Source organism: Meleagris gallopavo, chromosome 22 (assembly GCF_000146605.3).
Source record: "Meleagris gallopavo isolate NT-WF06-2002-E0010 breed Aviagen turkey brand Nicholas breeding stock chromosome 22, Turkey_5.1, whole genome shotgun sequence".
In the NCBI taxonomy this organism is placed as follows: Eukaryota; Metazoa; Chordata; class Aves; order Galliformes; family Phasianidae; genus Meleagris; species Meleagris gallopavo.
Genome location: NC_015032.2, coordinates 5,481,648 through 5,493,944, shown reverse-complemented (window position 1 = coordinate 5,493,944; position 12,297 = coordinate 5,481,648). Strand labels below are relative to the sequence as shown.

Below are 12,297 nucleotides of genomic sequence, written 5' to 3'. Positions count from 1 at the left end.
GGGGGTGGGGGGTGGGAATGTTTTATTTATTTTATTGGAAAAGCAAAGACAGCAAAGATTGGTCAGCAGGGGCAGCCTCCGGGTGTACCGAGGGGTCCCGGCCCCCATCGCGAATGTCTGCAGCTTCCTCGTGACTTGAAGCAATGGTGTCCTCTCCCCCCCCCACCACAGGACGCTGTGCCCTCCCAGCCCCCCCATATCCATGGGATGGGGGCTGGCACTGCATGCAGTGTTTGGGGAGCAGCGGTGGGAGCGAGCAGCCCTGGGCTATAACCTCTCGTGCAATGTATTCGTGGATCCGTGTACGCGTCTGTCCGACTATCCAAAGCTTAGCCAAGAAATAAATGTAACGTTATATTTGAAAGACAAATCTATATAATATATTTTTTAAATACAGAAAAGTAGGAAAAAAAAAAAAAAGAAAAAAAAAAAACCAACAAAGCTGTAAACCTCCCCCCTCTCTTCTCTCGTTTCCGCTGTCCTGTACTGCGGTGGATGTAATAAACGTCGCTGGGTCTGTGTCTGCTTCGCTGGAGACAGCCTTTGGCGTCTGCCCTGGGAGTGGATATGGATGGCATGGGGGAGGACATGGGGGCAGGAGCACATTCCCCAACCCTGGTCCGTGTGCTGAGAGCTGGGGGACATGGGATGGTGTCGCACCAGTAGCTCTCATGGGTTCTTTCTGGGGAGCTGAAGGGGTACCTCCAGCATTTCCTTTGAGCTCCCTCCCCTCTTCCAGGCTTGGCCATCGGGGTGCCCACACCGGTGTCTGCCCCCAGGTGTTAGAACAGCAGGGATGGCATCAGAGGTCAGGGATGGAGTGGTCCATGGATGACTTCATCTGTCCCGGCGACAGCCTGCACATGGGGAAGGGGTCAGCGGGATCCCCAGGGTTCCATGGGGGGCGACGTGTGGGGGCTGGGGGGGGGGTTGATAGGAGATGGGGAATAGGGAGAGCACAGATCTCACCGTTTCACCATGTGCTCATAGATGACAGCAGGGATGATGGTCAGAGTGATGACATTCCCTGCGCCCACCAGCACCTCCATCAGCTGTTTGTCCTGTGGAGGGAGGGGCAAACATTATGAAGTGCTGTAACAAATCCCCACCTCACATCCAGGGCAATGTGGGGATCCCCACACCTCCCAGGGCAGCAGCATCCCCACGGCTCCAAGTCCACAATCTGCACCCAAAAACCCTGTACCAACTACAGGGGTGGCCTCACTCCAGGCAGTTGTGCCATGGGTACAGGAGTGGGTACACAGCTGTGTCCATACCTTCATGCCGATGACGTTCTGACCATTGACCTCGCAGATGTGGTGGTGTGTCAGGAGCCCATTGCGGGCAGCAGAGCTGTCCTTGGCCAGCGACACGATTTTCCCCTTCTTCACCACGACACCCACATGCCCGGTGCTGTCCTTGTGCACGGTGACAGTGCGCTGGAACGGTCTGTAGGGACAGTGGGATCAGTGCCAGCCCCACACACAGCAGCACTGCACACCCATCCACCAGACACCACTCACCTGTCCCTCACCACCATGACAATCTTCTCTGGGGACGCCTTCTTCAGTGCCCGCTGCGCCTTGTCGCTGCTCCAGCCTGCGCAATTCTTGCCATCAATCTGCAGGATTTGGTCACCAAAGCGCAGCCCCACCAGTGCCGCCGGAGAGTTGGCCTTCACCAGCTGCACGAAGATGCCCTGTAGACATAGAGAGGGGAGCGATGGCGCAGGGCTGGCACCGGGACCAGGTGGCAGTGCTGAGCTTTGTGCCACGCACTGCCACGCAGTGGTGCACCATGCCCTGCCACGTGGTGCCATGCAGCGGAGCACCGCAGCCCCCCGCCAGCCCAACCCTTACCTGGTCAACATTTTTCAGCTGCAGCCCCGTCTTGCCCCGCTCATCCTTGCACAGGTGGATCTCTCGCACACCTGGTTTGATCTCCGCCCGCCGCAGCCCCGCACTGTTCCCACTCAGTGGGGCAACCAGCTGTCCTGGCAGGGACCCGACGGGAGTCAGCGCCTGCAATGGGGCCGGGGATAAGTAGGGACATGGGGCCACACATCAGCCCTCGAGGGACACTGCGTCCCTTCCCCAGGCAGGGTGAGGCTACGGGAGGGGACCCCCAGCCCTGAACCTACAGTGCTGCTATCTGGGAAGAGGTTTTTCTGGATCTCTTCGCTGGAGAGCGCCAGCCCCATGTAATCCTCCAGCTCGGCCAGGTTGGGGTACAGCGCAGGTGGTGCTGAGGGCACTATGGACACAGAGAGAGACCCACGGGATGAGCCAAGAAACCCACGCACCGAGTTGCTGGGGTCCTCAGCTGAGCCTCCACCATATGGGCACCCCCGTACCCCAACCCCAAACAGCCCTTTGGCACCACACCCCACATTACCGGTGCTGGAGGTGACCTTCGGCTTCTCCGGGAGCTTTGGCTTCTCAGTGAGCACCGTGGTGGCAGGAGTGCCAATCCCAGCAGCTGCCTGTGCCTGCGGGGAGATGGGGTTTGCTCGAGGCAGCCCCTGTCCTGGGCTCACCATGAGCACCCAATGGGTCTGATCACCCCCATAGTGCTGATGAATAGACACTGACCTGCAGGACCTGGTGGCCCTTCATGTCCTCCAGTGAGGGGTAGAGCGTTGCCATGGCTGGTGCTGAGCCTGGGGATGGGATGGGGACAGGTTTGGGGCTTTTTAGAGCTGGGTGCAGTGCCACAAACACCCCTCAGGGACCCACACGGCTGGGCTCGCTCTACTTCTATCTCTGTGTCCCAGCCATCACCTGCAGCCTGGGGCATGACTCAGGACTGTGTCACCGGGGCCACCACCTCTGTCACATCCCAGCAGCTGGGGCACGTGCTGGGCATGAGCATGAACATGAGCATCCCAGCAACCACCCTGCCCCAGGTGTGACATACTGGCTACCCTAGGCACCCAGAGGCTCTTTTAGTTTCCCCAAACTCAGCCGGGGGATGTCCCCATGGGCGACACCCCCATGGACAAAACCCCTCCATCACTGCTTCTTGCTGTTCTTAGCCCCCCACCAGCTCCCTCCACCCCATGCCCTGCACAGCTCTGTGCCCCAAAAAACATCACCCAAACATCAGCACCCACCTCCAACCTCTGCTCCAAGCACCCCTGGAGCCAGGCAGGATCCTGCCTGGTAGCAGCATCCTGAGGTGGGGGGAGGGGGATGATCCCACAGACCCAGTCTCACCCCCCAGCCCAAGTCCCTCCAGACTCACCTGCAGATTTCCGGCTCCTATGCGCTGCCCTTCACCTGTCCCTGTGCTTTTATAGCAGCACCCATCCCCGGGGAGGAGTCCTGTGGCCTCAGCTGACAGCCACCTCCCTGTGCCAGGTGGGGCATAGGGGAGGAAGAGGAAGGTGAAGGCAAAGCAGCTGGGCTGGCCCCAGGGAGGAGCACACAGGAGTGGGGATGGGGACACGGATGGTGTCACTGATAGAGACAGGGCAATGGATAGGGATACATATGGAGATGGGGACTGCTTTCCACAGCTCTGAGCATCCTGGAAGCCACAGGGATGGGGCCGTGCATCTGCAGGGTGGCCTCCACTCTTCTCATCCAGACAATCCCCAGGTGCCACCATCACACCGCTCAGCGTCACCGTAGCCCCAACCAGAAGCCACCACAGCCCTGTGCCCAGCACAGGGTGGGCGCAGCAGGTGCCCTCAGCCCCGTGTAGGTGTCTGTCCCCTGTGACACCTCTCTGTGTGGGGCTGACGTTGCCACATCCCGCATCCATTCGTGATGGCCCCATGGGAAAACTGAGTCAGGACTGCGGGCGGAGGGTGTCAACCCAGCACTGAGCCACGCATCCCAACCTGTGTGATGCCATCAGACCCCGTGTCTCCCCACGTATGCAGGTCCTGTGGGTGCCTGTGGCACAGGGCCAGCCCTGATGCAGGGCATGGTTCAGCCTTGCGTGCCAGCAGGAAGCAATCTATTTTACCAGCATTATTTTTAGCCTGCGGTGCCCAACTGCCCCGGAATGCAATGGGAGCAGCAGACATGTGATAAGCAGAGCTGAGAGTGAGCTCCAGGTGTGCCTTAGAAGGATGGCACCCGTGCCAGCAGGGCTGTACTAGCCTTGTGGAAAAGGAGTTGGGAGAACCCAGGTGCAGAGAACATGGAGAGCGCTGGGACTTTGCTACCCACTACAAACACAGAGCCTACAGCCATGCACACACACACTGCATGCACAGCACCTGCACACAGATGCAGACCCTGCTCAGGCACACGTGTGTGCACACAAATACACAAACACTCGGTGATGATTCGCAGCACAATGCCACCATTCAAAGAAGCTGCTGAGGAGCCCTGCAGACAGACAGACGGACAGGAAGGCAGGAAAGGGACACCGGATTGTCTGCCCCCCAGGGCAGGAGGTGCAGCCCCAGGTCCCCCCAGTCTTTTTGCTTTCCAGTCTTTATCTCTGGCCACAAAGCCATGGCACAGCCTGATACTGGTTAATAATTAAAGTGAAAGGCTGTGCAGGAAGAGAAACCCAAGCTCACAGGGAAATTCTGCCTAGGAGCAGTTGCTGCAAAAGGCAGGGCAGCTCCCTGCCTTTCTCCTCATGCTGCCGAGCTGAGGGTCCTGGAGCAATGACCTGAGCCTGGAGGCCCACAGCACTACTCCCCAGCCCAGGGATCACCTCACTGCAGCTCCTTCCAGCTCGAAGCACCAGAGCAGCACACGTACAACATTCCCAAACCAGGTGCTGCAGGTCCCAGCCTCAGGCGCACCGGGTGGGGAGCTCAGCCCACGGCACTGCTCACTCTCAAAGGCACCAGCCCCATCCAGCCTCATAACATTTCTCTCTAAACACAAACTTTGAACTCACCACGGTGTGGGGATTTGCTGCAGACACATTATTGATTGTAGCCAATGACGCAAAGGCTGTTTGCAAAGAAGCCAGGTGTTGGCACAGGGATCTGAGCAGCACGGCTGGGGACCTTGAGCCTTTAATGCTACTGTACAGCCCACACCCTACAGCTGGGTGCTAAACCGGGCTCCCCAACAGAGCAAGCAAGCAAGAGCAGCACCCACACCGCCAGCCACACACATCCCCTCAGCACCCGGCCTGCAAACGTCAGCAGGAAAGACCAAAAGTCACAGCTATGAGCTCTGACATCCAGGTGAGAAACCGCAGCACAGCCACAGCCAGCCCTGGGGAGGAAAGGCTGCAAAGGAGCAAAGGCAGTGCTGAACAGAGGCACCACCACCAGATCACTGAGGCACCAAAAATAAATAGATGTAGGACAGTTTCAGGGTCCCATGAGACCCGATAGTGCGTACAGCCTGCTGGAGGTGCACTTTCCAACCTCCAAAAGGGGATAAACCAAATCGAGATACAGTCCCCATGGAGCGGGAGGGACTCAGCAGGCTGAGCCACGGGGAGGCCGAGGGCAGCGCTTAATGGGTTTGCGATAAGGCAATTAGAGCAGGTCGGGCAGGTCGCTGCCCCACATCCCTACGTGCCCGACGCCGAGCCGCGCGGTGCTGCCAGCCCTCCCCGCCCAGGGAAGAACCTCCAACACACAGGGCTGAGAAAAGCCAGCAAAAAGCGTTTTTATTGCAATCATAAAACTTGATACCTTTATGCAGTGGAGAAGGAAGTGAACGGCGGCGATTTCTCTTACCACGTCACTAGGCAGGGCTGGGGGGCGGCTGGGACAGCGGCGGGGGAAGCGATGCGTGGCGTGAGAGCAGCCAAGCGGCGATGACCAGCATCAGGGGCAGGAGAACGGGTAGCTGTGCTCAGCCCGGGGGCAGCCAGGGTCTGAAGTTTCCTTCCCAGGGAGGGCAGAAGGGATGGGGGTGTTTTCTTGCAAACTCACCCCCCCCCCCCAGCCTCCACCACCTCCCAATTTGTCTGCTGTTTTCTTTTTTGTTTTAAAGCAAAGAAAGCTCAATGTAAGAGACAGAATTTCCAGGGTGTGGGTGAGGCTCTGACGGCCCAACCACCCCCACAAAACCAAAAGTGAGATAATAAAGGGAGGAGGTGGGTGAGGACGGGGCTGAGCATCCCCCATCCCAGAGCGGCCCTGTGATGCTGCGCTTCCCCCAGAGCGCAGGGAGAGGAACGCTGCTTCCCCAGCACCCCAGTTCCAGGTAACTACACACATCCTAACGCTACTTTGTTCTCCACATCCATTCAGCCTCAACAGCCTCACTCTGCTATGGCTTTTGCAGCAGCAGCAATTTCTGGTTTTAAAACATCATAGAGATCTGCACCGAAACAAGAAACTAACTAACAGGTTTCCTTTTGTTCAAACGACTCCTATCTAAGGTCAGCCCGTCTGCGTGCTACTGACAGAATGTAGTCTACACCTGGAACAAAAATAAGATTAAGAACTTGACCCAGAAAGAGTTGAGGTTTACGGCGTATAGTTTAAAAAGACATAAAAACACGATACAAGGAGGAAGAGTCAGACGCAAAGCTTAGTGACCAAAGGCATTCAATCAAGGTGTAAGGTTATACAATGAGTGTAGTGGACTATCAGGAAAAGCTCCGTACAAAGTCATGTGCACTCTTCTTGAAGCTGAGATTCTGGATTCCTCCATGTGCCAAACCTGTTTGGGGAGAGGAGAGGCACTGTGACACAGCCACCCACTGCAGCCCACAGGGACCGGTGCAGGAAGGAATGTGGTCACAAAGGGACAGTCCCATTGTCAACTGCACAGTCTGCTCAAAGCAGAAGTCAAATTCTGCTGATGTGGGGGGCGGGACACCATCCTGCCCACTGCAGAACCCATACAGTACGAGCAGTGTAAGGACTGAGGCACATCCAGCCAGCATCGAGCTGTCTCTGTGGCTGCAAGCTCTGCTTCTATCCCACAGCGATTCCCAAATCCGCAAGCCTCCAAAGCCAGCCCACAGCCAGAAACCTGTTCTCCATGCCACTAACACCTCCATCCCATCTCCCTGAGGCAGACTACGGGAACTTGAGCCTCCCCCACGCTCCAGCAGCCCCCCTGCAGCTCCCCCTCCTTACCCGAGGACAGGGTGTTGGGGTGGGTCATTCCAATTTCATGAGCTCCACGTCGAAGATTAGAGTGGCGTTTGGTGGGATGATCCCTGGGTGGCCAGTGGAGCCATAGGCGTAATCTGGGGAGATGGTCATCTTCGCCCTCTGACCAACACTCATCTGGGAAGAGGAATGAAGATGAGGATGTCAGATGCACACAAACAGCAGGTGAGTGACAGCAGGAGAAACACAGAGCTGTCCCCACTCCTTTCCCAATGCCGGGCACAAGCAGAGGGGACTGACGAGAGATAGGATCAGCAGGGAAAGGCAGGCAGCAGAGGCTGGAAAAGGAGCAGGGATGCAGCAGTGGGAGCAGAGCAGGCGATATCCTTCACACAACCAATTCCTAGGTCTGCCAGGCTGCCCCCAGCAGACAGCAGCATCCCCGTGCTGCAGCGTGGGCGCCGGCTCCCAGCAGCACAGAGCCCACCGCAGTCACGCAGCCTCCCCACCCCCCTCCCCCTCGTGCCCACAGCCATCTCCAGCAGGAGCAGGGGGCCCGAGACCCCCACGGCGCTCGCTCAGAGGTGACTCAGTAGAGAAATGTCAGTGCTGAGTCACCGGCGTGCCGTAGGTGTTCCTCGGCCCGGCCCTGCTCCGTTCCTGCCATCTGGCAGGTGGCAATGCAGAAGGTGATATTCACACCCACGCCTCCCATGATGGAGGGGGTGGAAATCTGAAGGGCTGCACGCAGTGATTTCTGCCCACACCGCAGATCCCCACGAACGAAGGGGATGCCGGGCACCTGAGCAACTCCTTCCTCCCAGCCGCGGATCACCTCCTGCTTGCCCATCACGAACTTGAAGGGTTTGTTCCTGTCGCGGGAGGAATCAAACTTCTTCCCATCCTCCAGCATACCTGGGGACAGAAAGGGGAGGGAGGAGTGAGGCTCGTGTCACGGGAACAGGTTGTTACCCGGCAGGTGTGACGGTCACCGTGGGAAGCTCACATGGCCCTGAGTCAGCGGGATTTCCCAGCTGCCCTGGGAAAACACCTGTACAGTGGGGGGCTTCCCCACCAGCACCTCCTGCTGCAGAGAGCAGGGCAGGAGCAGCCCTCCAGTGGGCAGCATTGCTCCTCCCAGCTGCAGGAATCACCGCGTCCCTACTGCGTGCTGTTTTCATGCAGAGAGAAGCCCTCCTGCAGGCTGGGACAGAGGGCAGCCAGCAGACGGGACACCTCGCCTGTCCCAGAGCACCAGCATTCTGCACAGCAGCATGTGAGCCAGGGCTGGTTTCTGTCCTCGAACACACAAAACGCAGCCTGGGCCGCCGGCCTCCAGCCTGCCCATGCCCAGCCATGAGCCAAACAGTGCCCAAAAGCAACAGTGCCAAGTAGGGATCGCACCTGCCCAGGGCAGCCCCTGTCCCACAGCACACAGCACGTAGCGCAGGCTCAGCAGCACCAATAACCACAGGCTAAATATAACTCTCCAGCACGAGCGAGGAGGAATTTCCTCCCTTCTCCGTGGTCCCTCCCTTGCTCCCTGTGTGACCTTCTTGGGGAATCTCACTGCTGGAGCTGCCTTATAGGAGCAGCGACGTCGCTGGGAGCACAGCCCTGCTGGGAGCCGTGCCGTACCTGGGGATTTGCCCACCCAACGCACAGAGCCTGACGATGGGCACAGGCAGCAGGGTGGCCGTGGTTAATGAACAGCACCGGAGGGTTTATAATTTCGGAGCAACTGCTGCCGACGGTTCTCTTTTCTCCACTTCCCCCAAAAGCCCAAGAACTTGTTTTTCTGGTTGGAAAATTCTCTGGTCTTGAAAAACAAACTCGTTGCCCTGTCCAGCAGTGCATGGGCAGCGGTGGTTTCCCCTAAGCAGGGTGCAGTGTCAGTGCCCAGGGGCGAGGGAAAATGCAGAGCATGGGACATGCTGTCCAGGCTCGTGCTGCGGTGAGCAAGGTGCATGGACAGCAGCAGGCGTGGTGAGATGATGAATGGAGGGTGTGGGAAACACACAAAATCTCCACCAGAGCAACAAGTGCCGAAGGCATTGAGCAGTGCCCATGCAGTCACCATCACCCCGTGGGCTCAGCATCACACCATGGAACGCTCAGATCACACCACAAAGCATAGCAGTGCTGCCAGCAGTAACACAGGGCACCCAGGCTTGCTTGCTCACAGAACGGGGTCACCGTCCCATTTCTTCTGGGGAGCAGAATGAAGCATTTAATTTCACAGAAAGCAAAAATCTCCCCTGCAGGGCCCCCGACACCGAGCATCAGCACCAGCTCAGCCGGTCACCCTGCAGTCCTGGACTTTGGAACAGCAAATCTGGCGTTTTCTTGTTTCCTCCTTCCACGGTAAACCTCTTGGTGCTGAGCCTGCTCCCAGCCCTGCCTGGCACTGGGACAGCAGCAGCAGGGATGTGGGCAAGGGAAGGACGGTGGGTGCAGGCAGCACCACAAGCTGCCCCCAGGCTGGGCTGCAACAAGCCAGGACAGCGCAGCAGAGATCTGCCTCACCAAGGGCAGAGGCTGTGGCCACGGTTTCTGCAATTTCACTTTGATGAAAACAAACTGTGGTGTGCTGCTGCTACCACATTGCATGGGGAAACCAGAGGCCACCCCCTTCCCAAATCCCTTCCACGCTCTGGCACACAGAGCTTGCCCCATGCCCAGCACACAGCCACGGGATGCTGTGCCACTCAGCCATGCCAACAGTGAAACAAAGAGCTCTGAGGCTTTCGAGATGGCATCTTCATCACTGCAACTTCCTCTGCCAGAGAGGCTCCCAGGAGACTTCTCCAGCCTTGGACAAGTAGGAGCAACCATTTCCTCCTCCCTATCATCCCCAAGCGAGGAGATAACAAGATCTTAAATCTATTAGTAAGGCAAAGCATCCTCTGGCTAGAGGCAGAGCACTAGACACTGCAAACAGCCGAAGGCGAGGAGCAGCTGCCAGCCCAGGGCACATCCCAGCTTGTCTGAGCTCTGTGCAGGGCATCGTGGAGCTGGGAGACCCTGCAGCACAGCCACCCCACTGCAGCAGCTCCTGGCACTCAGAAATACAGACACCAAGCTGGTTTGGAAAAACCAAAGTGAGGGGAATGCAGGACCTTGCCAGGACAGGATGCTGCCATTCCACCGCAGCACGATGCAGGAGATGATGGGCTCTGGAGAGCATCCCCAGCTCCATTTGGGGCTGGCAGCAGGGCTATGCCAGGTCTCTGCCACACTTGGCAGGCAGTGGCTGGGAGACGTCGGCTGCAATGCACAACTTGGCTGCGATCCCTTGCAGGGACAGAGGAAAGCAGACACACAGAGGCAGCCCTGCAGCCAATCTCCCTCCATCCACGCTCAGATGCCAGCCCTCGAGATGCAGGGACAAAGCAGGCAGACCCCTCCGTGCAGATAGAGGAAGGGATGGGATTGGAAACTCTTCCCATTGAGGGTTCTGCTGAGAAGAGTGTCCCACAGGACACAACTGCATGCACAGCACGGTGTTGGGTTTAGGGGAGCTGGCACCGAGCTCTCACCCAACTGCTCAGCAGTTGCACAGCCGGTAGGAGAGGAAACATCTTGCAACCGCAGGCTGCTGTCATACGAGTGTGGCAGCATCTTAGAGAGCAATGCTAGGTGCTGCACAGGCAGCAGGAAGAGCCCGTGCTGTTCTGAGCTATGGCTGAGGCTGTGCTCAGCTGCACAGTGACATGCAGGCGCTGGGGAAGAGGCCTGCCTGTCACTGCACTTCTCCTGCCAAAGGAAGTCAGAGTTCTCCACCATCTCTTCTTGCACTGTGTCACATCAGACCTGCTCCAGTCCTGATGCCCCCCAGCATGGCCACTGGTCACCCAGGGAGCAATGCTGCATGGCCAGCTGGTTCTCCACAGCCCATGCACCCACTGCTCTCACCACCGGGAAGGATGCGGTCTCAGTTCCAGCTGTGCTGCAGGGTGAACAAGAACAAATCCCTGCTCCAAACTAGCTACACGGCCCCAGGAGCCTGATGCATGCAGCACTGGGGCTGCTACCCACAATCAATGCACTTCTGCACTTTGAAGCCATCCTCCCATTGCTCTGAGCAGTCCTGAAAACATAAGAGGAGTTTACCCTTGATTTAGTTTCCTTAAGAGCCTTTTCCATCAGACCTCACATCAAAGCCTTTTCCCAACGCCCCGCTGCACCAGCTCTCCAGCAGTGCTCCTCCATCCCCCTGCGGGCTCAGCTCCCGCTGGGATCACTGACACACCCAAAGCACTGCTGAGGATTTTCTCCCTGTCTGACCTGGGAGCAAAAGAAAATGAAAAGATGGACCCAAATCCCCCCTACGTGTCCCTGCTGTCACTGGGAAAATCCCAGCATGAGCAACTGATGTCTTCCAAGCAGCAGCCTGGAGGATGCTATGCTCTCCACCTTCTTCCCTAAGCACTGCTCTCTTGTGCTCCCACACCAGGGCTGCCTGCCCATCCATCCATCCATCCATCCATCTGTCCATCCCTTGCAGTGCTGGGGTGACATGGCTGCTCTTGCTGGTGCTGGGCAGCACTGCAGTGGGGCAGAAGAGCTGCACAGGGATAGGACACGGGGGCTATGGGGCAAGAGGATAGCAGTCCAGCATCTGCTTTATGCCTGTTCTAACTAAACAAGCAGACATGGAGCACCTAGTCAGGAAAGGATCCTTTGGGCAAGAGGTGCAAAGTGGATTTTGATCAAGTGACTGCAAATCTATAGCTCACCCACTAGAGCTCAGTGCTCAGCGCTCCCAAACTGGGGCCGGGTTTCTCAAGCTTTGGGTTTCTGCACAGAGCAAACTGCAGCCACAGGGCTGGATGGCACACAGGGCTCATGATGGAGCCCCTGAGCCCAGCACTGAATGCACTGCGCTGTTACTGCTGTCACTGCACTGCGTTCAATGAACAAGCCTCAGGGCTGGGGGAAATTAATGGTTTCTTGTATTTTTTTGCTGAAGCAAAACTCCCCTCTCTGCTCACAGAAAAAAGCAGGGGATCAGGGCCTGTGGGCATTAGGTGTGAAACAGGGGCATTGACTTCGGCTGCTTGCCAACACAGCAAATCAGGGAGCTGTCTGATGGGGGGGGAGTGCAGGGGGAAGGAGGCTAAAGGCCAAAAGGAGACAATAACAACAATAAACAATACCAAAATAAATCAGAGAACCACTCCCAAGGCCAGCTTGTCGCTCACTGCTGCCTGGAAGGGTCCGGCAAGAGGCAGGTCCCTGCACTGCCCTTCAACCTCCCACCCCAAAAGCAAAGCGAGGGGCAGGAAATCAGCTCTAGT

The 12,297-nt window shown here is 57.6% G+C and overlaps 3 protein-coding genes across 3 annotated transcripts in view; all 3 read right to left on the bottom strand.

Annotated features, from left to right (window-relative positions):
- Positions 1-108, bottom strand: part of NSFL1C (NSFL1 cofactor) — a 6,514-nt gene extending 6,406 nt beyond the window's left edge. The window contains exon 1 of the mRNA XM_010722478.3: positions 103-108. Coding sequence (XP_010720780.1) covers positions 103-108 — 6 coding nt within the window. The remainder of the gene's footprint in view (positions 1-102) is intronic.
- A 299-nt stretch (positions 109-407) lies between these two features.
- Positions 408-2,930, bottom strand: SDCBP2 (syndecan binding protein 2). Its single transcript, XM_010722359.3, has 8 exons — positions 2,592-2,930; positions 2,395-2,488; positions 2,141-2,253; positions 1,860-2,021; positions 1,524-1,699; positions 1,278-1,449; positions 970-1,061; positions 408-857 (listed from the first exon to the last, which is right to left on the bottom strand). The coding sequence occupies exons 1-8, from the start codon at positions 2,643-2,645 to the stop codon at positions 803-805; spliced, it is 918 nt and encodes a 305-aa protein (XP_010720661.1). The 5' UTR covers positions 2,646-2,930; the 3' UTR covers positions 408-802.
- Positions 2,931-5,570: 2,640 nt separating this feature from the next.
- Positions 5,571-7,912, bottom strand: FKBP1A (FKBP prolyl isomerase 1A). Its single transcript, XM_019622185.1, has 3 exons — positions 7,800-7,912; positions 7,022-7,174; positions 5,571-6,599 (listed from the first exon to the last, which is right to left on the bottom strand). Exons 1-2 carry the CDS (start codon positions 7,908-7,910, stop codon positions 7,046-7,048), a joined length of 240 nt encoding a protein of 79 aa, XP_019477730.1. The 5' UTR covers positions 7,911-7,912; the 3' UTR covers positions 5,571-6,599; positions 7,022-7,045.
- Between the last annotated feature and the right edge of the window lie 4,385 nt (positions 7,913-12,297).

What these genes read in the sequence shown, in the direction of transcription:
- SDCBP2 (XM_010722359.3), bottom strand. Translation starts at nt 2,645, where the DNA reads ATGGCAACGCTCTACCCCTCACTGGAGGACATGAAGGGCCACCAGGTC. An exon ending in AGAACGTCATCGGCATGAAG is followed by an intron (nt 1,062 to 1,277) that starts GTATGGACACAG and finishes CTCCCTCCACAG; the next exon opens with GACAAACAGCTGATGGAGGT. An exon ending in TATGAGCACATGGTGAAACG is followed by an intron (nt 858 to 969) that starts GTGAGATCTGTG and finishes CCCCATGTGCAG; the next exon opens with GCTGTCGCCGGGACAGATGA.
- FKBP1A (XM_019622185.1), bottom strand. Translation starts at nt 7,910, where the DNA reads ATGCTGGAGGATGGGAAGAAGTTTGATTCCTCCCGCGACAGGAACAAA. An exon ending in GGGAGGAAGGAGTTGCTCAG is followed by an intron (nt 7,175 to 7,799) that starts GTGCCCGGCATC and finishes TCCTCTTCCCAG; the next exon opens with ATGAGTGTTGGTCAGAGGGC.